Source organism: Simochromis diagramma, unplaced genomic scaffold (genome assembly GCF_900408965.1).
Source record: "Simochromis diagramma unplaced genomic scaffold, fSimDia1.1 OVJJ01000802.1, whole genome shotgun sequence".
In the NCBI taxonomy this organism is placed as follows: Eukaryota; Metazoa; Chordata; class Actinopteri; order Cichliformes; family Cichlidae; genus Simochromis; species Simochromis diagramma.
In genome coordinates, this window is record NW_024387492.1 from 10076372 (window position 1) to 10099064 (window position 22693).

At 45.7% G+C, this 22693-nt stretch overlaps 1 protein-coding gene across 9 annotated transcripts in view; it reads left to right on the forward strand.

Moving 5' to 3' along the window:
* nhsl1b (NHS-like 1b) overlaps nt 1–22235 on the forward strand; it is a 97273-nt gene extending 75038 nt beyond the window's left edge. For 5 of the 9 annotated variants that reach the window (XM_040017630.1, XM_040017634.1, XM_040017637.1 and 2 more), the window contains exons 2-9: nt 1931–2083; nt 5839–5966; nt 8268–8472; nt 10840–10971; nt 12676–15981; nt 16998–17130; nt 18857–18886; nt 19730–22235. In XM_040017630.1, coding sequence (XP_039873564.1) covers nt 1931–2083; nt 5839–5966; nt 8268–8472; nt 10840–10971; nt 12676–15981; nt 16998–17130; nt 18857–18886; nt 19730–20405 — 4763 coding nt within the window. In that variant the 3' untranslated portion in view covers nt 20406–22235. The remainder of the gene's footprint in view (nt 1–1930; nt 2084–5838; nt 5967–8267; nt 8473–10839; nt 10972–12675; nt 15982–16997; nt 17131–18856; nt 18887–19729) is intronic. The other 4 variants (XM_040017633.1, XM_040017638.1, XM_040017635.1 and 1 more) reach the window with 3 other exon arrangements.
* Nucleotides 22236–22693: the final 458 nt, after the last annotated feature.

A 22693-nucleotide genomic window follows, 5' to 3' on the forward strand; every position in this document is an offset into this window, starting at 1 on the left:
TTTGTGCGTCTGGGCCTTGGAGCAGCATGGGACCGTCTTGTGGTCAGCAGCTTTGCCTTGTGATGCATTTGACTGTCTGACCAGTGCAAGCACGCTGCAAAACAGCATGACTACAGATAGGCAGATATGCAGTGATTACCATCACATGTATACACCACATCCTTTCCCCCCCCTCTCATTAACTTCCATTAAAATTGATCAATCTGACTGAGATAAAACACTTTTATGCACGGGCGGGTATTCTGACAATCCTGTATGGTGGACTGCTTTTCAGATGAATTGCAAAGATTACGTCATTAAAACTTTCCCACCCCACATGAAGCCTACTCAGCAAAGGCAGAAGGATGACCGTCATGGAAAGTGCAACTTATTTTGTAAACAGATGACAGCATAGTGGATGAAAAACAGCTGAGAAGAACTACATCTGGCATTGATATCAAGTGTCAATTCAGCCTAAACCTGATCGTAACTTTCAAAATAAAATCAAAGTGGAACTTCCTGCTTAAATAAAAGCAAAAAACATGATTTAGAGATTTGTTAGTTGGGCCTTTTGCACTTGAGTTAAAATGACAGCCTTTGTGTGAACCAGAGCATCAGAAGCATTCAGTAGAGATATTAAGGTGGAATTGGTCACAACCTGAAGTTGTATGCACTTGGCTTATTTCAACAGTGGAAATAATCCACTTACACCCACTCTGCACTTTTTAGGTGATTAACAGAACAGTGCTTTTGACGTGGTCATTATTGGCATGTATTAGCAGTTATGTATATATAAAAGCAGTTGCAGCGTGTCACACTGTCATTAAGGGCCCATTTGCAGATGTTGCCCCCCCAACACACTTCAGCTCATTTGCACCTGTGAAAGAAACCCTAAAGCAAAACACTCCCAGGCGTTGCCATGATCCATCCCCTTCCTCCTGGTTCTCACAAACTTAGCCATTCTCTCAGGCAGCTGGACATGTCGTGTTTGCAAAGAAAGGGACAAACTCAGAGGTCTTTGCTTACGTTTTGTCTCCGTCGATGGAGATAGTTTTACATCCGCGATCACCCACTTTGGCTTGGATACGCTCACTTGGTAAGCTTAAGAATTAGGAAGAGTGTGTGTTTGTTACATTTTGACAGCATTTTTATTCACACAGTGACTTGTGATGGCCTCACGAGCTTCTGTTTCTGGGACTGGACTAGTGGGACAGAAAATATGTGAACGCTTTATCAGCAGATATGACTGAGAGAAGGGTTTTGGATAATGAAAAGTGCCTCTCCCTGACCTTGTTAATTAATGTGCTTTCAATCTAAACAGTGGTGTATTTTGTGTAACCTCAAAGCCTCTTTGTTAATAGTAAGCTTCCAAAGTGCCCAGCAATGTGGCCTGTTTGGTATCGGTGTCTTTGTCATATTTTATTTTTTTCGAGGAAGGATTTTTACAGTTAGGTAAGCGGTTTAATGGAATCAGTTGCCAGTAGTTACGAGTTTTTTGAGTTGGTATCGACTGATCAGCGAATCCCTCCAACTTGTCCCAGTAAGCTTCTCCTTCCCCCTCTTGACTCGTGAGGCCTACTGTATGTGTGTGATGTCACAGATAAGTGTCATGTTGATTGAAGGCTGTTAAGTCTGCCAGCTTTATGCAAAACACTTAAGCCTCCTTCCCCTTCCTTTTCATCTGCAAATACAATGAAACACTTTGAATAGTCAGTACTTGGGGACATTTTTCCACCACTTCTTTATTACTTTATTCTTTATTTACTTTTTTTTAAGTTGGCCAACAATGCTGCTCTTTGGAAGACTTGCAGGGCCACACATGTTTCAGTTCTTAGTTCATTATTATTTTCGCTGTCCTTCATTTTTACGTCAGATTTCATGGAGAGGTTTTTTGTTATATCATGCAGAGGGAACTATATCGATCCTTAATCTGCTTTGTTTATCTCTGCAGCGGTGTCTAACCTGGATGAGGAGAGCAAGTGGACGGTTCACTACACAGCTCCGTGGCACCAGCAGGAGAACGTCTTCCTACCGGGAAGCAGGCCGCCCTGCGTAGAAGACCTCCACCGCCAGGCCAAAGTCAACCTCAAAACTGCCCTGCGAGGTAAAGACAAATCAAAATAGAGCACGTTATACACCACACACCGGAGCGACATATGAAGGAATTAGTTTTAGATGGGATGATAGATAAAATTGCCAAAATGTTAGATATGTAAATAAAATATCTAAGTAAGAAGAAATGTACATGGCATATATTTACACAAATAGCGAAGGGAAAATGCTGAATGTGAGCCAAACCAGTTACAAACTGGTGAATCTCACTCATGGGACTGTTGGTAGGTGGCGTCACTTTTATCGGAGTAAGCTCGTGACACTGGTACATTTGCCTGTAACTCAAAAAAAGATGTCCCGACTTGTGAGTTGTGTTCAACTGACATCGCAGACTTGTTTGTCCCACTCAGTGGGGGAAGAGGCTCAGGCTTTGCTGACAAACAGAAACTCACAGCAGAGTGACAACTTGTTCAACTGGTCACAACTTTCCCAGGAACAGGAAGTGGGAATACCAGCACCTGTTCCTGGGAAAGCTGCCCCTCAAGCATTTCACAGATAACAGTTTGGGGGAAAAAATCACATATTTCCGAGTTTCTGTGTAGGACTGAGTGTATGACTGTACTACATTTGTTTGCATGCTCACCAGGGCCGGCCTTGTGTGTCAGCTGATTAGACACAGAGATAAAAGGCAGAAAGAGAGATAAACTGGAAAGTGTTTGAAAGCTGATGCTTACTGTTAGTGGGTTAATCACCGGTTCTAATGCACACACCCTGTTTTGTCTTCTGTCTTTTCCAATTTTCAAACCCCTGAACTGTTGCTGTTCTTAAAACACCACCTGGTAGGTGGGATTAATTCAGCCCCCCTCCCTCTCATCCTGTCACCAACCTATCAACCTGACAACACCACGTATCCCCGGGGGTCCTAACGACAAGACAACAGGTGTCCAGTGAGCGAGCACCTGTGGTGTCTGTTTAAGCCTCAGTGCGCTTTACAAGCAGAGAACGTTTACTGTTTTAGATTTTATCCTTGTTGGAGAGCGGAGCTTACCCGACTTTCAGTGAGCTTTGACTTTTTTTTTCTTTTTTCTTTTAGTACTGTACTTTATATGTGATCTTTTTTTATTTAATGAGGCTTGTGCCATTATCTCACAGGGCAATAATCAATCAGTCTGTGATATAGATTATAGACATCTAATTAGGGGAATGCAAATGTATATTGATAAGTCTTTACGGGCTGATCTTCGCGCTGTACATCTCAGCCAACAGAGGAAACGTATGTTAGTGCAGCCATGTTTCTAACCTGAAACTATTTATTTATATTTTACTGTAAACCCATATTCAGAAACATTTCTAAAGTCCATAGTGACAAAAACTTGCCGATAGGAACTTTCAGTCCATATGGCCATGGGGGACGTCTTCATCATGAGGACAAGCTGTAAAACAGCTAAAAGTCCAACATTTATTTACATTATTTTCCAAAGCCATCCAGTGGGCCAGATGGAGTCTTTGCCAGGCCGATTCAGGCCCCCTGACCTTATATTTGACACTCCTGGTGTAGTGTATATGGCATTCACTTTATAAAAGTTGTTGGGGTTTCATAAGGAATTATATATTATTATTTCGTAAGGAAGGTAAGGTAGTGTAAAACTCAATAGCAAATAAATCACAAAAGTAAACGTTACGCTCACAACACTAACAGTTTAGAAGTTTTATGTGGAGGTGAAACGAGGATTAGTCCCTGGGTATTGTAATCATACTACACAGTGCCACGAGGCTGATTTATTCTTTGCAAAGCCTAATAATCGATATCCAGTCGGATAGAAATGTGCGTCCCCTCTTTGTCCTTCTAAAACTCTCACATGGGCTTCAGCGTGTGTTTAGTGGATTATTGAAAATGTGCCAGCAGGCTGAAATAAATTTTTAAAGTTGCATAACACGGTATTGAGTGATAACTGCAGGATCCATTTTGTTTGTCAGTGTTTACGATGAAATGAAAGAAAAATAACGTTTAAATACTTTCCCCCTGCATCCAAAAAAGTCAGTCATATCATAGCCATGCACCATCATCAGTACCTACTCCAGAATCAACGTCATCAGTTCCCTGCAGCTGTCACAGCTTTACATGTAGCCCTGACAGTTGCACCTTTGTGTTTTTTATCCTCTATTTCAATTTATATCAGCTTCAGATTGGGACACATTAGTGGTGAAACCAGTGGGACGAATGCAGTCTTTAGGTTTTTTCTTTGTACATCTGTACCTGCATCTAGCCCATTCACATGAAAACAATATAACACCTTTACCTGGCACAAATTAAAGTCCGCAGGTCAAAGGTCAGGGTCACTAAGACCTAATGAAAAACATATTTTTAATAGAAGATTTCCTTCACTGTTAAAAGTATCTGAGAGACTCATCTAGTTTCTGCTTTTCTTTTCATATCACTTACTTATCCCACCCCCACCCCTATCAGTTCTGCCTAGCAACAAGCCACACTTAGCTCATCAGAGCTTATTTATTTCATTTACCGTCCCCAATCATGCAACACCAATCATCTGAGCAGTTCCACTTTCCGTCATCGTCCTCATTATCATTGCTTTCTGAGTCCCATCTTCCACCGTTTCAGCGCATCAACTTGTTGTTACAGTATCCACGCACGCAAGCCCCATCAGGATCCATTTACTGACAGCATTATACATGCATCAGTGTGCCTCTGTGTGGAGATGGGCTGTAATTAGCAGTGGAAATAAACAGGATGTAAAAGGGATCCGGAGCAGCATGTTTTAGGTGGCGGGCTAACAGTGATGTGAGCACGCACGCATGTTTAATTCACCAAAAGGGAGTTTGATCCTGCGAAACACACTGAACACACACTTCCATCTCCAAGATGGAAGATTAAAAAAATCAGTCATTTATAGAAGGGTTTTTACATTTGAATCGATCAGGATTACTTCACAGAGAAAGATGAGATGTCAAAAAAAGAAACGCGCTTATTTTAAAGTGCCGTTAATTTTAGGGAGAAGCGTAGAAGTTGGATTTTGTGGTTATTTTAAATAAGGTCGCAACCTCATAGTGTGTTTGATCATTTCATCCTTCATCAGTAAAAGCATGAACAACTCTTGAGGCTTTTTTCTGAGGATGTTTAAGAAGTATGTGAATTTAATTGCCTCCTAAAGACCAAACAAAGGATGCATTAGTAGATATTTGCAGAGGGAGAGGAAGAAGGAGATGATGTGCTAGATTCCCCCCTGAGAGGAAAAGGGGGAGGATGAGAGAGCGAGAGAGAGGGACGCTTCTGCCATCTGTGTGTGACAGACTGAAGCTGATACCCCCCTCCTCTGGTTACACACACGCACACACTTGCCGTCTTATCTCACTTTGACGTACATACATCACAACCTCATCACGGCAGGTGGTGACGAGAAGAGGTGTGAGGCACGCTTGGCAGAGTCCAGCAGGGAACTTAGTGAAAACACACACACACAGACAGCAAATGGTTTATTCTACAGTACACATTTGATAATACAACACTATGTTTATGTCCCATAAATATTTCACACATTCTTCTTATCGTTGTGTTATGGGATGAAAGTTTGAATATTTAATAGCATCTGTTTGGATTATTTGGTAGTATATTCATGGAAATGAGTGAAGCAAATCTTTGTATTGAGTGTATTTAAATAGTGCGAAATAAAATGTCGCTTTCATTATGTGAAAATTGCACCTTTCAGCAGGATCAGAAAGTTCTCATCAAAGGCCACCAAAGCAAATAAGTTTAAGACCTGTTTCTCTGTCTCTTTCTTTGTTCTTCAGAATGTGACAAGTTGAGGAAAGATGGTTTCCGGAGCTCCCAGTACTACTCTCAGGGTCCCACCTTCTCTGACCCCATTCAGTCCACCAGCAGCCTGCAGGATGACGGGGATGATGAAAATGATAAGAAGGTATACATAATCACAGTATGCATGTATACCCACCTAATTTAATGTATGCTTTCAAATGTAGCAGGTACAACAGGCTCTGCATTCTATTTGCATACAGGTGCAGAACACGTGCACAATAATTTAAGTGGTGTTAGGCTCCCCTCTAGTGGCTGGAAAAAGAAGTGCTACATTTTATCCAAGTTTCAGTCTTGTCACATTGTGTAGCTTTCGGTCTTTCCATTTTTCTGTCTAATTTTTCAAATAAGGTGAGCGTGATCAGTACTGGGCAAAAGTCTTGAGCCATCCATCATTTCTTTATTTTTTTTCCTAAGGCGCCAGACTTTCTTGTAATTTTTTTGAAGTGGTCTTGAGCAATAGTTCTCCAGGTTTTCTGAAGGTCTTTCAAAGGTTTTCTCAGGAAATTGGCTGCTTTTTTTACTTGTTTTCATTCCAGCCCAGTCACTCTGACCTGTGAATCATTCACGCATTTAAAAAGACACCAAGCCTGTGTTCACATAACAGAGAACTTTGCTAATACATAAATATATAATTATTTCAAAGTCTTTTGTTGAATCTATGAAAAATATGAAAGATAACACAGAGATAAAGTACTTGGCATATTTCACCATGGTGTGAGGATACTGGAGAAGTAGAAGTGGCAGAAAAAGAGAATTTACAGCAGATGAACAAAATCTGAAAGTCATGCCATGAGCCCAGACCTCAGTATTATTGAAACAGTGTGGGATCATCTTGATATTTTTCCCCAGAAAAAATATAACTAAGCAAGGGGTTCCTCTAAACATTTGCAGAGCATTGTAGAAGAAATGCACACTTGTTGACCACAGTTGTGGGGCCTGTGATTTTTCTGATGTCTATAAACACTTCAAGAAAGAAACTAAAGAAGAGAAACAGAAATTTGAGGCAGAAATAAAGACGGGTAGAAAAAAATTGACAAGAAAATGAATCCGAGACAAAAACTATTATTTCTTGCTCTTTTCATCTGACAGACAATTTGTGTGAAGTGAAGCGTAAATGGTCAGAAAGCTGCATATTTCTCATCTCCTCGTTTTTATTTCGAACACACACACACAGTGTGATGTGAAGGGCACTCAAAAGGGTTAGTGGGTCTTTCACTGTGTTGTCCCTTGGAGCTCCTCGGTTTCATCCTCGCTTTGACCCCTGACTTCCATGTTGTCTTTCTAAACTGTCGCCTCCCATCTCTTGTTTGTCCTCCTGTTTTCTGCACACTCACCCCATCTCTTCAGCTCAAGCCAATCCCCCTCTGCCCTGCCTTCCTTGCCCCTTCTTCCACTGTTCTGCTGTTTGTCCCCCTCCCGCTCTCTTCCCCATCACTTCCTGTTGTACTGAGACCGCTGAGCCTAACTTTGCCTGACAGCAGCTTCTAAAGAAGAATCAGGGCTCCCGCTTGAGCCACAGCTATGCAAAGTAATAAGCCATGCTTGAAACCAAACTATTGCTGAGATGTTTTTATATACATCCCCTCTCTTCACCTCCCCTTTTTGCTGCCCTCCATATTTACCCATCCATCCGTGCATTGTTTGTATGAATGCACTCTCAGTCAGGGGATAGGAAAAGTTTGAGTGATGCAGTAGTAATTGGTGGCAATCATCTGGATTTCGTAACTACCTATAATTACTACAATTTAGAATCATTTGGATTTTCTTTGCTCTGAATGGAAACAAATGGCACTCACATCAACCTAAACAACATTGCTGCCATGCTCTGGACTAACTGCTCAACTTCAAGCCTGGACGCTGGGGTAAAGCACCGCTGTCTGTTGCTTTCTGCCGTAAATTCACAATCCAGGGCCCTTAGCGTGTCAGCACAGTTTACTGCATGAGTGATTCTCTCTCTGTGTCTCTCCCCACTGTTGCTCTGTAGCTTTTATCCTCCCATCTCCGACTGCTCTGTCAGTTCTCTGTGGCGGGTGTTTATTTGTGTGATTGTGTGTGCATGGTTGACCGTTTCCATTGGATAGGATGTTTACGGGGCCGCAAGCTTCTAAAGGTCACAGCAGTATAATATATTAAAGTTTGTTCAGGTCATATTGGCACAATCTGTCATTTATGGTTCTGACTAGTAAATCCTATGATATTTATTTCCACTCGCCTTTTATACCGTTATATAGACATTTATTCTTAGTAATAACTATTATGCTTCGATCTGATGCTATTTTTATGTATTGCCTTTCATTGTGTCGCGTAATGTTACCTGTTTCCTTGTTTCTTTCCTTTCCTCTCTTTCTAGTATTTCTTTCTTCAGCTTTACCCCTCATTAACATGTTATCTTTCTCTCAATCAGTCCACCGCTTCATCGCTGGAGGATGACAAATCTCAGCTCTCCATGAGGTCTCAGACGCCACAGGGCATGGGCGAAGGAGGGGAGGGGTCCGACCCTGACAGACAGGTGGTATGGAACAAGGCTGCCCTCCTCCCCACCCCAGAGGAGAAGATGAGGCGGGCAGCTCAGGCCGTACCCACAGACATAGTTGCCATCAATGTCACAGGTATGTCACACCTCATGACTTCATTCAGTCCGTCTCTCAACTGCTAGCAAGTAGCAACCATTCTTCATCGCCAGGTTGAGAACCAATGTCCCGATCCACCCGTAGCTCCATTTTTGTACAGTTTAATCGGCCCCATTCGTCCCTGGTGTCTCTTATTTTGCATTACCATCTCACTGACAGGCCTTTTGCTATTAAGGGAAATTTCTGACTTTTTTAGCAGTTTGATTGAGGTATCCGATGATAAAGAGAGTGTCAGCATGCTGACATGTCATGAGAAATTTGCATTTCAATTTATTAGTTTAATTAGTTTTCACTGTTTCTGTTTACAAAAAAGAAAAAAAAAGTCACATATTTCCTTTAATCAACCTTCTGTGAATGAGTGATTGCAGAATAATAGAGAACTGTATCCAGTCATCCACAGATGGGGGCAAACTTGCACGTGGCACTCAACCATGTCTTCCTCCTCTATGTTACCTTCACTCCTCTCGTCATGCCTCTTGCAGACTGACCTTTGCCTTCCTTTATGCATGCGTGAGCGTGTGTTTATGCCTGAAAGTCCTTTGACAGCTTATGCCAGGGTCAAGGCTTTTCATCGTCTTTGTGTCAGATCACTGGCCGTTTGACAGATGAACACTCGTACACAGCAAATTTGTGTCAACTCAGTTCCCCTGTTAGCGCGCCACATCTTTCAAGGTTTTCCGCCACTCATAGGTACACTTATCTTAAGATTTGTTCATGAGATTCTTTTGGAAGGAGTCCAGCGGTGGGATGGACTCGCAGAACTCTCAGTTCAGCATCAACATCTATATTTTATTGTCACAGTTAATATATCTGCAATCTACAGCCTTTTGACACTAATTAGCATTTAACGTGGTCCCTCGCCACACAAATCAGTGTTGTCACTTCAAATTAGTGGGAAAAAAGGAGTAAAACACCCACCGAGAGATCAGGGGCTTTGCCACTTTGGGAGGAATTTGTGATCGCAGCTATCCGCCCTTATATCGGTTTCTATTTCCCTGACGCCTGCAGGCTGTCACCAGCTAGTGAGATAGCAGAAAGAGCAGCAGTTCATAGCGACATATCACTCTTCCTTCAGGGAAACCGGACTCAGAGCGAGGAGATTATTGAGAAGCAGTTCATGTTTGCATGAGTACGTGTGTGAGTTTGAAAGCACCTTTCATCCCATATCTGTCCTTTCGCATGTTGAGCTTTGTGGTAAGAGCATGTACTTCTCATCTCACACATCTTACATCAATGTATGTTTATACCCCGTAATGGAAGTTTGCATAAAGGCCAGCCAAGGTTTTCTTTGTCAGACCCCTTCCTTTTGTTTTTGATTGGCATCACAACCATTTTCTCTCCGTGGGTTGTAAAAGACACTTTGGCTGGTTGGTGAAAAAGTTTAACTCAAGTTCAGTTCACCCAAATAACACAATGCATTTTCTCAATTAGGCTAAACTTTCTCGTGTTGAAAGTTGCTGCACAACATGTTTTTGTGGATCACTCTTATCCCACCACTGAGCATAATCATACTTAACTAGAAAGTGTTAAACCTTTGTATTTGAATCCAGCTTTAGTTCAGAAAAATGCAGACTTTTTTTCAAGTCCAGTTAGTAGTTTGGATATGTTGGATATCCAGACATAAGAACGATTTTAGGTATTTAATATTTAGCATTTCTCAGGAATTGAATCAGAAGAATCAGAATCAAATAACTTGTTAATCCCAGAGGAAATTTTGTTCACATTTGCTACAAGACAGTGACTAACCAATTAAAGTACGAATTAAATGATATAATATTAATACAAAATATAACATAATGTCTCTAATAAATAAATATGAAAATAAATAAAGTTAAAATTCAGGTGCCTCTCTTATCATATTAACTTGATAAGGGGAATAGGTGTTGTAGTCTGTACTTACACTTGTGACGTCTCCTGTCATATTTTGCTATATTCTCATTTATTATTTGTTTAGAACAGTCTCCAGTTCCACACGAGGGGTTTCCAGTATGTGATTTTGCACCTTAATATAAATATAACAGAAATCCTCAAAGACACTCTTGAGTAATATCATCCTTTTAAAAAAAAAAAAGCAATGCATTCATCCTTAAAAATAAATAAAAACTAAAATCTTAAGTTTTTAGAAGCACAAATCAGTTTGAGACTTAAAATAAAAGCAAGGAAAGAAAATGCTGATTTGTAATTTGGTTGAACTGACCTTAATATTTCCTGCCCTGTTGACGTTGCATGTCCAACTTGGAAAAAACAAAAACCCTCCGCATGTCTGTTGAGTTTGTTCCTTCTGACTAACCGACTGCTGTTTGCCTGTTTGTCCGCCTGCCTTGCTCTCGCCCTCCCGGCTACCAGGGGCAGTGTTTGACCGACAGGCGAGCATCCGGCGCTCCCTCATTAACACTGACACCGTGTCCCGCCGGCCCAAGAAGGTCAAACGCAGAAAGACTATATCAGGGCTGCCTGACAACATCAACCTGGAGCTAGGTATGGATCACTGTGGAGCTACATGTTGCCCTCTGCTGTCCACAGACCTGTCCCAACACGCTAGACAAGCATCTCTTCTTCCTTTCTTTACTGCCAGCAACCTTGTTCTCTATAGGTTTATGCTTTTATCACACATAACTGTGTACAGTTAGAAACTTGGCGAGCCCAGGAGGGTCAGACTGACTCAAGTGAGCTCACAGTGTTGGATAAAGGATGTGCAGCTGCTACAGCTGATGTCTACATTATCATTTGTCCTCATTCACTCTCCTCCACCCGAGGATCTGCAGCCAAGAACAAGTTATGAAATCATTTTTTGTAGTTCTGTTGTTTTTCTTGTCTTTTTGTTATACTGCTTAAAAAACTTCTAACATAACAGCAGAGTTTGCCAGTTCTGTCATATGGTAGAAGGTAACGTCAGACTTTGCTTCTGATTGGTTGATCATTTGGATCAACTTTCTGAAGTCCTTTTGTCTGTGATGTGTGTATATCTCTGTGTATATCTGTATAGTGTATGCTGGTAGCATAAGATTATTAATAAACTATCTATGAGACAACAAGCCCTGATCTCAGGTCGATAAGCCACCTTCACATGCTCTTTCTGAGCATTATCATCCTGTCCTACATTAGAAATGTAAAGATGCTGAGGTCCCCTCAGAGTTACTCAGCTGAGCCCAGTGTTAAGCGAGTACTAAGATCACTAATCTGACACCGTGTTCTGCTGACAGCACCGCATGGCTAATGTTTATTTACACGTCATTGAGCTTCGGGATGACAGCACCATTTAAGGGAAATGTCATTGCTCTGTGCGATAACATCGCCCAGGCTGATAGGAAAAGAGCTTTAAAGTCTGGTTAGTGCCCAGCTGACAACACCCTCTGAATGTCATGATTACTGGGCCGGGATAATTGTCCCAGTGCTCCATCCCTCCCCTCTCCTTGCACCAGAGCTGCCTGCAAAGTAGACCTGCAGCTTAATCTATCGCAGCAGCAACAGCCGAGCTGTCAGTCCAGCTTTTAGCAAAGGAGGAGGAGAGTGTATGTGTGGTTCAGAGCGAATGGAGAGAGAGAGAGAGAGAGAAGAAAGGACGCTAGAGTGTGTATGTTTTGGAAGACGAGCATCAACAGTAGAAGCCACCACAGATGGGAGACACAGTAGACATCCTCTCTCGTTTTACGACTCAATCTTCAAACTGTTTGTTTATTAGCTGGTATGTTCAGTGTGCATCTTTCTGTTATGTGCATTTTATGTTTGTCCTTGTGCATGACAGGGCTGGCTTGGCATGCACACGTGTCTTCTTGTATGTCTGTGTTCCTATTTGTGTTTTTTGGGGGGGGTTTTCTCTGCCTAATGCTTAACCAGCTGCCTGTCCTGGCACCCAAGGAGACTACTTCATTTTTCTATCTGATGTAGCCAGCGTAGGAGAAGCGTAGTAGCAGAGCCTCTATTCCTTCTCTCTGTCTCTCCTCATATCCTTTTCTCCATAATGAAGAAGACCAGAAGTTATTAACGTAAATCAGGTTACGCCAAATCAAATTAATTAGCTTCCATGTGACCACAGTTTATCTGACATTCCAGCCAGAAGAGCAGAAAGGTTTGTGGCTGAAGAAGTTATAGCAAGGGGGGGGGGTGAAGGTGGGGTAGCAGGAAGAGGAATCACATGTTGATATGTTTCTTTTTTCTTTTTCTTTCTTTTTTTGGCAACAGCAAAAGGACACGGCGGAGATCTCCGGCCACATTCTATGTTCCTCCCTGGACAGTACTCCACACTTGGCCGTACTGGGAGTGTCAACTCAACTCTCCGACGTTCAGTGACCAGAGACTCGAGCTGTCAGACAGAAGAAGTAAAGATCGTGCCCCCGTCCATGAGAAGAATTCGAGCGCAGAGAGGACAGGGAATCGCTGCTCAGATGGCTGGCATATCCGCTTCCTCTTCAACAGGAAGTATATCCATCTCCAGCAGCGACAGCTCTGGAATACTGATGCTGCCGCAGCATTTTAATGGAGACCCGTCGCGTTTTCACAGTCTGCCCCGACAGGGCGCAAGAGTGTCCCTCAGTGCCGATCCCATCTATAGCAGCACGCCCATCAAGTCAGAGGAACATCTGCAGAGGCAAATTGGAAAGCTTCAGGTCGACGATACTGTGGTACACATGAGAAACGCCCCGAGGACAGGAACTTTGCCCAGGCCCAAGTCCCAGGAGTTGAAGGGGACACTGTCCAGTGAGTGGGGCGGGGGTCCGGCATGTGTGGTTTCCCCTCATGCTGCTTATTCCACCTCATTCATCCCCAATGCCACCATGTCCAGTTCTGCTGAGGTTATTACCCTTAACACCTCGAGCCAGCTCACCCAGTCCCCGGTCTCAGCTTACCCCGCAGCTCGAGCGCTCAGTCTGGCTTCCCCAACTAATGCTGACCCGCTGATCTCTAGTCCAGCAGCCTTCACCCACAGCTCCACCTGCCCTGCCTTGGCCACGTCTACTCCTACTCACACAGCACAGGATAGTGGCCTGAAAGTCAGAGCACCTGCCAGTGAGTCAGGTCACTCTGACAGTAGCACCCACAGCCACAGCACCTTGGCCCCCACTCCACCATCTTGTCTGCCGGAGGAGAACTGGATCTACGACACACCAGAAAACGTGGTGGCTCCACACCGCACTCTGACCTCCAGTTGCTCCACTCCAATCAACCAGCTCTATGGCAGCCTGGATCAGTCCTCTAGGACCACTACTGATTCCAGCTCTCTTTACTCCCAGGACAATGATGGATACTACACCTCTATGCACCTGGACTCAGGCCTGCGCTCGCGCAGTCACGGTAGCGGGCACGGGGTGGCAGCTGGCCGGGCCACCAGACACAGCATGTACGAGTGCCGCGAGATGGCCAATCAGGAGGACTCTGGAAGCCTGTACAGTGACCGCTCGCTATCACGCAGCATCTCCCTACGCAAATCCAAGAAGCCTCCCCTGCCACCAGCTCGCACGGATTCTCTCAGACGCAAGCCAGCTGCAAAAATGCCCCCCGGAGGCGTTAGCGCCATCAACGGTGCTAACGGGGAAAGGGGTACGACACTTAATGAAACTCTAATTGCAAGCTTGCAGCAGAGCCTGCAGATGGGGTTGAGAGGAGGGAAGGGAAAGGGTGCGTCGCCATCATCAACCTCTCACAGCCCAAGCAGCGATTATGATGACCCTTGGGTCCTCAGGCCGCGCAGTCACAGCAGCATCAGTGCAGGCAGCTCCGCAGCATCACTAGCAGCTAACGCAAACTGCGGCGGCGTGTCTAGTGTGTACTCTCTATGCCATGTGACACCTGCCCACAGTGACACCAGCAGCCTGCGCTCTGACTACGCCGACTCTTGGGGCTACTACATGGACTACCCTCGTAACAACACGGACCAGGGGGAGCAGACACCCCCAGCCCATGCCGCAGATAACATGTCAGCCGGCGTTCACCCAGGAGTCTTACAGAATGGAGGAGGGATTCACAAAAGTCAGATCCCTGGAGCTCCAGGTCAGGAGCGAGAGGTGTCGGCGAAGCCCAAAGCTTCCACCTCCTCCCCAGACCGGGTGCATAGACTCACCTCGCCATCTAGTGGCTACTCCAGCCAGTCCAACACTCCCACAGCTGGAACCCCAGTGCCCGCCTTTGCCAGGTCCATGTCTCCCTCGGGCGGCCGGCCAAAACCCAAAGTCCCCGAGAGGAAGTCCTCTCTCCTCTCATCAGTTTCCATGTCCTCCTCTTCTACCTCCCTTTCCTCCAACACTTCAGACTCACTTAAGAGCAACGGTCCTCCTCCTCCACCACCACCACCTCTCCTCTTCTCCTCCTCCTCAACTCCCAACACCCCTCTCAGCCCACCTCCACCCTTCCCTCCCCCTCTACCGCCAAGCTCTAGCACAGCTTCCCTGACTCCTCCACCAGCTCCCCCATTGCCAACCACTCCTCAGGGAGGTTCTCTAAGCCTGAACTCTACTTGCTCCACCTCCCCGGAATTCCCTCCACCTCCATCCCCCGAGATGCTGATTCACCCGAGTTCATCTCCCAATGGGAGCTTCAGTCCCCCTCCTCCTCCACCACCCCCACCTCCTCCTCCTCCTTTGCTGGCTACTGTTACAGCTTCCTCCTCCCCATCTTTTAAGAAGGCACTAAATGATGCTCCTAAAGAAGCTCCTTCTAACAGTCCCACAAACTCACCTAAGCCCCTCATCACACCATTTGCACTTCAGAGCGTTCAGCTTCGTTCAGTCAAGCGACCAGAGAAGGAGATCACAGATGACAACAAAGCTGAGAAAACAGGGATGGACCTCCTTCAGGGGCTAAAGCCTCTGAGCCTGGATAGCTGTTACTCTCAGGAGCATCCCACTGTCTTACCCCTGTTGAACAGCTCTCTGGAAGCGGATTCCCATTATTCCTCACCATCGCCTGTGTCAAAGCTCCTGGAAGAGTTGTCACTGGATGATAGCATCACAGAGGACTCACCGGACATTGCCATCGTAAATGGAAAAACTGATGATGAAAGTTACACACTTGTGAATGGGAATGAAAAAGAGGAGGCACTAGCATTGCCCAGTCCCGCACAGAGCCACGAAAGCTCTCCCATCAAGCAGAAGGCCCCACCCCCAGCAGTCTCCAAGAAGCCCAAATTTTCCCTTGTCCCACCAGTAAGCCCCCAAACAATAAATAAACTGTTTCCATCTCAGCAGGAAGAGACTAACATCCCCCAAACAGAAGACCAAGTAGATTCTCCGCGAAGACAAACAAAAGAAGAGGTGAAAGAGGGGGACGGTGAGCATCAGGAGGAGAGAGAAGACACTTTAGAGCATTTAGCAGAGCGCAAAGGAGCATTCACTGAAACCCGATACGAGTCTTGTATCACTACATCTGTTAGCAAGGAGACGAGTAATGCCTCTGGGCTTTATACCAACGGAGAGGCTGATGAAGAAGAGGAAGAGGACTGTGATGGGACGAGCAGCACCACAGGGTCCATCAGCTCCAAGGACGACGAGGCAGGTGAGTCTGACTCGTAGTTTACTGAATATGTTTCCACAAAACAAACGCAGAAATGCAGAAACGGAAGCAGAAAGCCTTAATGTACTTATTTGCCAAAATCCTAAGAGGTTAGAAGTGATCCAGCAGACTGAGGGTTGTGCAATGGGTTCCTTTGAGCTGCTGTAAAATTTATTTTGCCCCTAAGCAAGCGAGCTAAACTTGAAGGCAGAAGCTTTTAAAGGTTTGAAAAGTGTGAAAACGAAGCGGGAGCGACGGCTTATCACTGGGACAGCAGCTCTGCAGCCTCGTGCAATCATCCTGCTTACTCTTTATTCTACTCCTCCTTCTATATTTTGTATGCGGAGATCTCTTTTGGCTGCTGTCCCCCTTCTTTTTTTGTCCCCCCCCCCCGCATTGCTGCACACGTACACACACCTCAGCCTCCGCTGTCTACTCGACTCCGCTCCACCATCCATCCTTCTCTTCTGTCCAAATATTCATTTTTGCCCCTCTGCCTTTTCTCTTGCTCCCTCTCTCTTTTTTTGTGTTAATCGCTCAGCCCGTGTTTTTCCTACTCAGCTGTCCTTCTGTCCCACTCCCTCTCTGAGTTAAGGGAAGGGGGGTAAGTATCCCAAAGGAGATGCTTTATGTGGTTAGAGGGACAGGGGGGAGGGGCCCGGTCGTATCGGAGGGGAGGGGAACGGATCTGGTAAGGGGATGAAGGGGAGGATGGGGAGAGCGTAAAGTGAGACTGCCTGCAGCGGCTCAGGCAGTCGAAGCTCAGACGTGAGCGCGGAGGTTAAGAGGAAGAGGAGGAGGAGGGGGGAAAAAAGCTAAACTAGAGGAAATGAAAGAAGAGGAAAATCTAGAGAGGGAAGAAAATGTAAGGAGACAGTTGGACATCTCCTCCGTACGACTTCAGATTTCATAGGCGGCCAGGTTAATGCGACAGGATGGATGTAGGAGTGTGTGCTCCCTAAAAGTCTGCTTTCTCCTGACTGTGTTGGATGTAAATTGTATATCCCCCCTGACCTCAGGTGACGTCTTTGAATCCAGTACGGCCGAGTCGTCTCCAGCCCCGTCAGCAAACGGGGCGTCCGAGAAGAGCATGGTAACCCCGACTCCCACGCGACCCCGAACCACAGAGGACCTCTTCGCCGCCATTCACAGGTACGACAATGCACTTGTCTAATGTCCTTGTCGCCCTGCTCATTTTTAGAGCACCACAGCAACTTATTTTCTCCTCACCCACCTCGGCTCTGGATACATAATTTATTTCCCCGATATAGTCCTGCTTCCTATTATTCCTACTTTTCTTTCCTCTCCACCTGCCCTCTCTGTCATTCCTGCTTTTCCAACATCCTCATAAACCACAGTGTCACCCTTGATTTGTGTTTTTCAGTCATCACCCACTCTCTGCCCTCCACCTCTCAGTCATAACTTTATCCAGCATTATCCCATACAGAAGAGTACACATCTGTCAGAAAGCCGATCTCTGGCCAGGCTGTGAAGCATGAAGGCAACGGTTAATTTGTATACTAAGTGTTTGCGAGTGTAGTTAGATTACAATTGCTCATTTTTAGCAAGAAAAAAGAAAGAAGGGGAAAAAAAGGCTGTTGCTTCATCCATAATTTACTACTCGACACCCCCTGGTCCTAATCTGGGTTAGAGGCCACTGGAGACATTTCTCATTCTCCGTTTCTCCGTCTACACGCCGCTCCGCCGTCTCTGACATATACTGCATACGTGCTCTTGTGATTGAAGGCGGCACAGGCATAAATTTCTCATGCAGCCCGCCAGTTTGTGTTTCGCGGTCACGTGCAACAGCAGCAGCAGCATTGGGGAGTTCTCTTAAGCGTCCCAGGATTTCATTTTGCTGTATTTATGGTCCCCACGTCACGTGTGCATGTATCATTTATTGCGCTGCCTAATTAAACGTGAATACTGTGTAAGCGTGTGTGCGTTTGTAGTCAAGGCAGCATTTGTTTACCACTCTCCTCCTCCTCCATCTATCGCACCCTCACAGCGTGGGAGATATAGAATAATTTTGCAGATTTGGGAAGTGATGACCGTTTCCCAGCGGTGCTGTTAAAACTAAAGAAGATCCCTCAAACAAAAGAATGAACTCGCACAAATTCAATCTGCAAAAAGTGCCCTAAACTGTAAATTCAATCGAGAACTGTTCAAGGGTGGAAGCACCGGGTATTAACTGTAACACCCCTGTAATACCACCTGCCCAGTTCTTTTTGTTTTTATTTTCGTTCACCTTCACGTTCCCCCGTCCTTTCTCTCTCACTGTCTGTGAAATCAGAGTAATAAAAGCCTCGAGTTGAAATTCCTTCACAGCAGTGGCCGAAAACACAAGTTCGTTGTGAGAGAAATCCTCCAAACCGAATGTAATCCAGCCAGCAGAAAGAAATCGATCCATTGCAGCCATGCTTATATTGCCTCCTTGTTTACCTCTATAACTGGGATTGGCACCTGCGCTCTCTGTTTGGATGTTTGCCACTGCAAGTTCACACCGGAGCCTTTGAATTCAGGTGTGTTTGAGTGCACGCACGTGGGATTGTGCGTGAGAAAAGTCTTATGTAATGCTGATGGGCTAATGTGGAAAGGGAGCTCACAGCGGATGACGCTAGATGGAGGTTGAATTTAGGGCACAGACATATTTTGCAGCGTTAGATTCTCACACAAACCATTTCCATCCCTTCAGTCCTCCCTCGCACTTTTTTGACCTTCACACAGCGCTGTACATCCCCACAGGTTATTTGCCCTTTAGGGAAGATTTCCCTCCAACGATCTAATCTGAGGATTAAAGAATTTTGTCTCCCTTATCACAGAATGTGTACTTGTAATTCCGTTAATCATGTTTCTCCTCTCTTCTTCCACTGTGCAGAGAGGGAATGGGTGCAGTGTTTCTAGAGAGGTGCGTAGTGGCAAGTAGCCCCTTTCCTTTAATTAGTGAGCCTTGTTTTCACCACCGCCACGCTGATGCTGCCTTGGGATTAGCAGCAGTAATCCCTCGGTGCAACCCGCCACCCCCGGTATCACAGACACAGATTAATAAGGCTGTTTTCGCCTCAAGCCCTAACGCCTCCTAATTCTGCCAGTTGCAGCTTTTATTGCCATGCTTTGGTGCAGGAGTTATCAACACTCAAGGATGAGTGGTGCAGCAGACTACGCTGATACCGACCACAACAACCACCAACCGCCTCCTGCTGAGAGGAGGCCGCCTCGTCCTCATGTGATTAAAACAGCTCTGGGCGCTTTCCTCAGTTTGTTTTTGATTAATTTTATTGTGCCGCGTCTGAGCTTTCATGCAGCGTTGCAGCTTCTGCAGCTTCTGCTGTAAAACCTCACCGAATTTCTTTTAACCTGAAATGTGTAACTCTTCTTCTTCTGCTCCTTAGCCCTGGTTTGTTTCCGAGATACGCCGCCATGTTTGTTTGCTGGGGGCAGTGCTGACATATGGCAAATTTGGGACAAAGATTTGTGGAACGTGGGCAGCAGAGTTTTAAATGTAATCTTTTTTTTTAAGCTGCAGCACAAACATCAACAAGAGTGGGCTTACACGTGTGAAATCCCGTGGATGAATAGTTAAATCTGAGCTCATTGCTCCCTGACAACACTGCCCCAGTAACTTAGTCCTGTATTTTGCTCTGTCGAGTCAGCATTTATTTGCCCTAAAATAATTTGATCAGCCATGCTTCCGCTCGCTCACTCAGCAGAATTCCTCAAGACTATTTTAAAATCATCTTTTCTTCCACAGGTCAAAGCGCAAGGTCCTGGGTCGCAAGGAGTCCGAGGAAGACAAGACCCGGCCTGGGAGCCACTCGCAATCTCCACCCACCACCCCGACGAGCCTGTCTCCAGGGATGACGTCGTCGTTGCCCCGTCAGTCGGGATCCATCCAGCGCAATCTCCGCAAGTCCTCCACCAGCAGCGACACCTTCAAGGCACTTCTCCTGAAAAAGGGAAGCCGCTCTGAGACCAGTTTCAGGATGTCTGCTGCCGAAATGCTTCGTTCCACTGACCCACGTTCCCAGCGAACGCGCTCCGAATCGGCGCTGGACTCCCCCACTGCTTCTCCCTCCTCACCGATGGCCCTGCACAGCCCGGCCGGTTCCCCGGGCCGGGGTAAGAGGGCAGCTGACGAGCGGGGCCGTTATGATGTCTTTACCCTGTCCTCGCCGACTTCGTCGCCCTTTTCAATGGGCGGATTTAAGTACGGGCGCTCTCGGACGCCGCCCTCAGCTGCCAGCAGCAAGTACAACGCCCGCAGCCGAATCCTCAGCAGCCCGATGACAGTAATCTGCGAGCGGGACGGGGAACTGGCTGAGAGCGAGTACGGAGACACGGCAGAAAGTCTGTCTCAGCCAGCAGCTCAGGCTGTCCCTGTGCTCAAAGACTCCAATGGCACTTTATCTGAAGAAAGCAGAAGTTAAAAGAGCAGGAGCCGCCCCTTAGCTTTGGGGAGCTGAACTTATTCGTTGTAACCAGGCAGGGAGCTGGAAGAGGAGCCCAACACAAGGCCCTCTAGAGACACCTTCCTGAGCTCCACCCCCGCCCCTCTGAGGGAGTGGACATGTCTGGTCCTGATGCGGGACCTGGATGCAGCTCCATCACGGACCGGACAGAGCGCAGTCTGAAGCAGAGAAGTGGACCTGCTCCAGCTTTTTAAGACTGCCATGATTCTCATTCTTTCCTTCGTTTGGTGATTCACCTTTTTTTGTTCAAAGAATAGTGTTTCTTTTAGACCTGGTGTTCCTAGTTTTGTTTGCCATTTGTTTTTTTGTTTTCTTTCTAACTTCATCCCGCAGGAGTCCTTTTAGTTTCACCAAAGGACTAAAAGTTAAGATGGCAAACTTAAGTGAATTGAAGGAATGGAGAAGTCACTGACTGTTCGCTTAACTTTGCTGCTGTGGTGCTACGTAGCTAGGAGAGAGTGGAATGTAAAAGTGTGCGGGAGGCTCGCCTGTTTTCAGTTTCTGCTTTTCCTCTGCTGGCTGTGGGAAGTGTTTGAGAGCACCGTGGCTTGCAAGTGTCGGCTTCAAACAGCCAATCAATACGTGGAACAGGCGCGAGGACGTGGTACAGCAGGTGGCTCTGCGCTACAACTTCACCTACGGTTACCAACGGGGGGTTTTTGTTTTTCCCGCTCTTTGATCGGTGGTTTTAGTTTGCAGAGCTGGTGTGTTCAGGGGTCCATAGGAAGTGCAGAGGGCTCAGTGCTGCCACCTAGTGACGGGGAACAGTGTGGAAAAATAGTTGGGGGATACGAAGGTTCAACCAAAACATCAAAATTACTCTCTGAAAAGGCTCATAAAAGTTAGTTTGTAGAATTTGCACTGTGCACAGTTTTTTTTTTCTTGGTGAATTAAAAAAAAAAAAATGTTTTAATAAACCAATTACATCATGTCATGTCACGTGTTTGGAAGTTAAGTAAGAAATGATAACATTAGAGTAAAATAATATTTTATTATCTTTTAGTGATCGTGTGGGTTACCAAAGAGCTTGAAAAATGAAACTGAGTTGGACGTGACAGCAATCCGATAGTCTGACACCCCCGTGCATACGCTCCGAGAAGATCCACCAGACCCTGTGGGGGCAGATTTCTATATAATTTCTATAATGCTGTTGACCTTTCTGTTTATCCTTTTGCAGTTTTATATGGTTCTATATGTAAATAAATAGAGAATTGAGTTTTAAGTCACACTTGACCTATTTTCAAAGACTTTGTACATTTTTTTTAGAACCCTCTGTTTGCTGAAAGGGAGTGGTTTCCTTTTTCGTAGATTATTTATTTTCACATAGGAGGGCGTCTGTATGGTTTAACTGGTCCGAGTCAGCTGACGGGTGGTTGAGGCACAGGAAAGAGAGGTTAGGGGTTAAGCAGAGAAATCAAAGAGCCACATTTAGCTGGCTGACCCCAGCGAGCCGTTATTCTGTTAAAGACACATCAAAAAGATAATAATATCAATTTTAACCAGCCTTTAATCTGAAGTCATGCCACACTGGTGCTCACGGCTGAATAAACGTGGTCTCTTTAGGTGACAGTCGTGAGACTTCATAACCTCCTAACAGCCTGTGTGTTAATCACCTGTGACCAAATAATGTGTCTCCCAGAGCCCGCCAGGCTGTGATTGAGCGCTCCTGAAAGCATCTGTGCTTGTGAAAAGACAGAGAGGACAGAAGTAGTAGTGGGAGTGGAGCTGAAGGCAGGCTGCTAACGCTCTCGTGTATGTCTGTGTAATAAAAACAAGGTGATATTTAAAGAACGCATCTCTGTGTCATTTCTGTGTGTGTGTGTGTGTGAGTGAGAGAGATTCACGGCCATCTGCCTGCTCAACACCCCAAATCACAGCCTCATTAGCGCCGTCGCCATGGCACCCACACTCGTCCGTCATCTGGAAAACTCCCATTATTCACCCTGCTCCTTCTGCAGGGGTCATCACTTATATTCCTTCTGGACATCCTATTAGGACACACTGTGTTAGAGCCTCTCGCGTGACTCCCAGTTAGCGCTGAGCCATCCAGACAGGACGCTGCAACTTCTCAATATTCCTGCATCAACGTCCTGCAGAGAGACACCTTTAAATACCATTGCGCCACTGGCCCGTCAGTCTTCTCAGGGGAACAGAAACGCAGACAGTGTCTTAGTATTTTAAATGAAGCCCCGTCACCTCTGATTCAGCAGCCACCTGCCCTCTGACGCAGCGTCCATCTGGCTGCG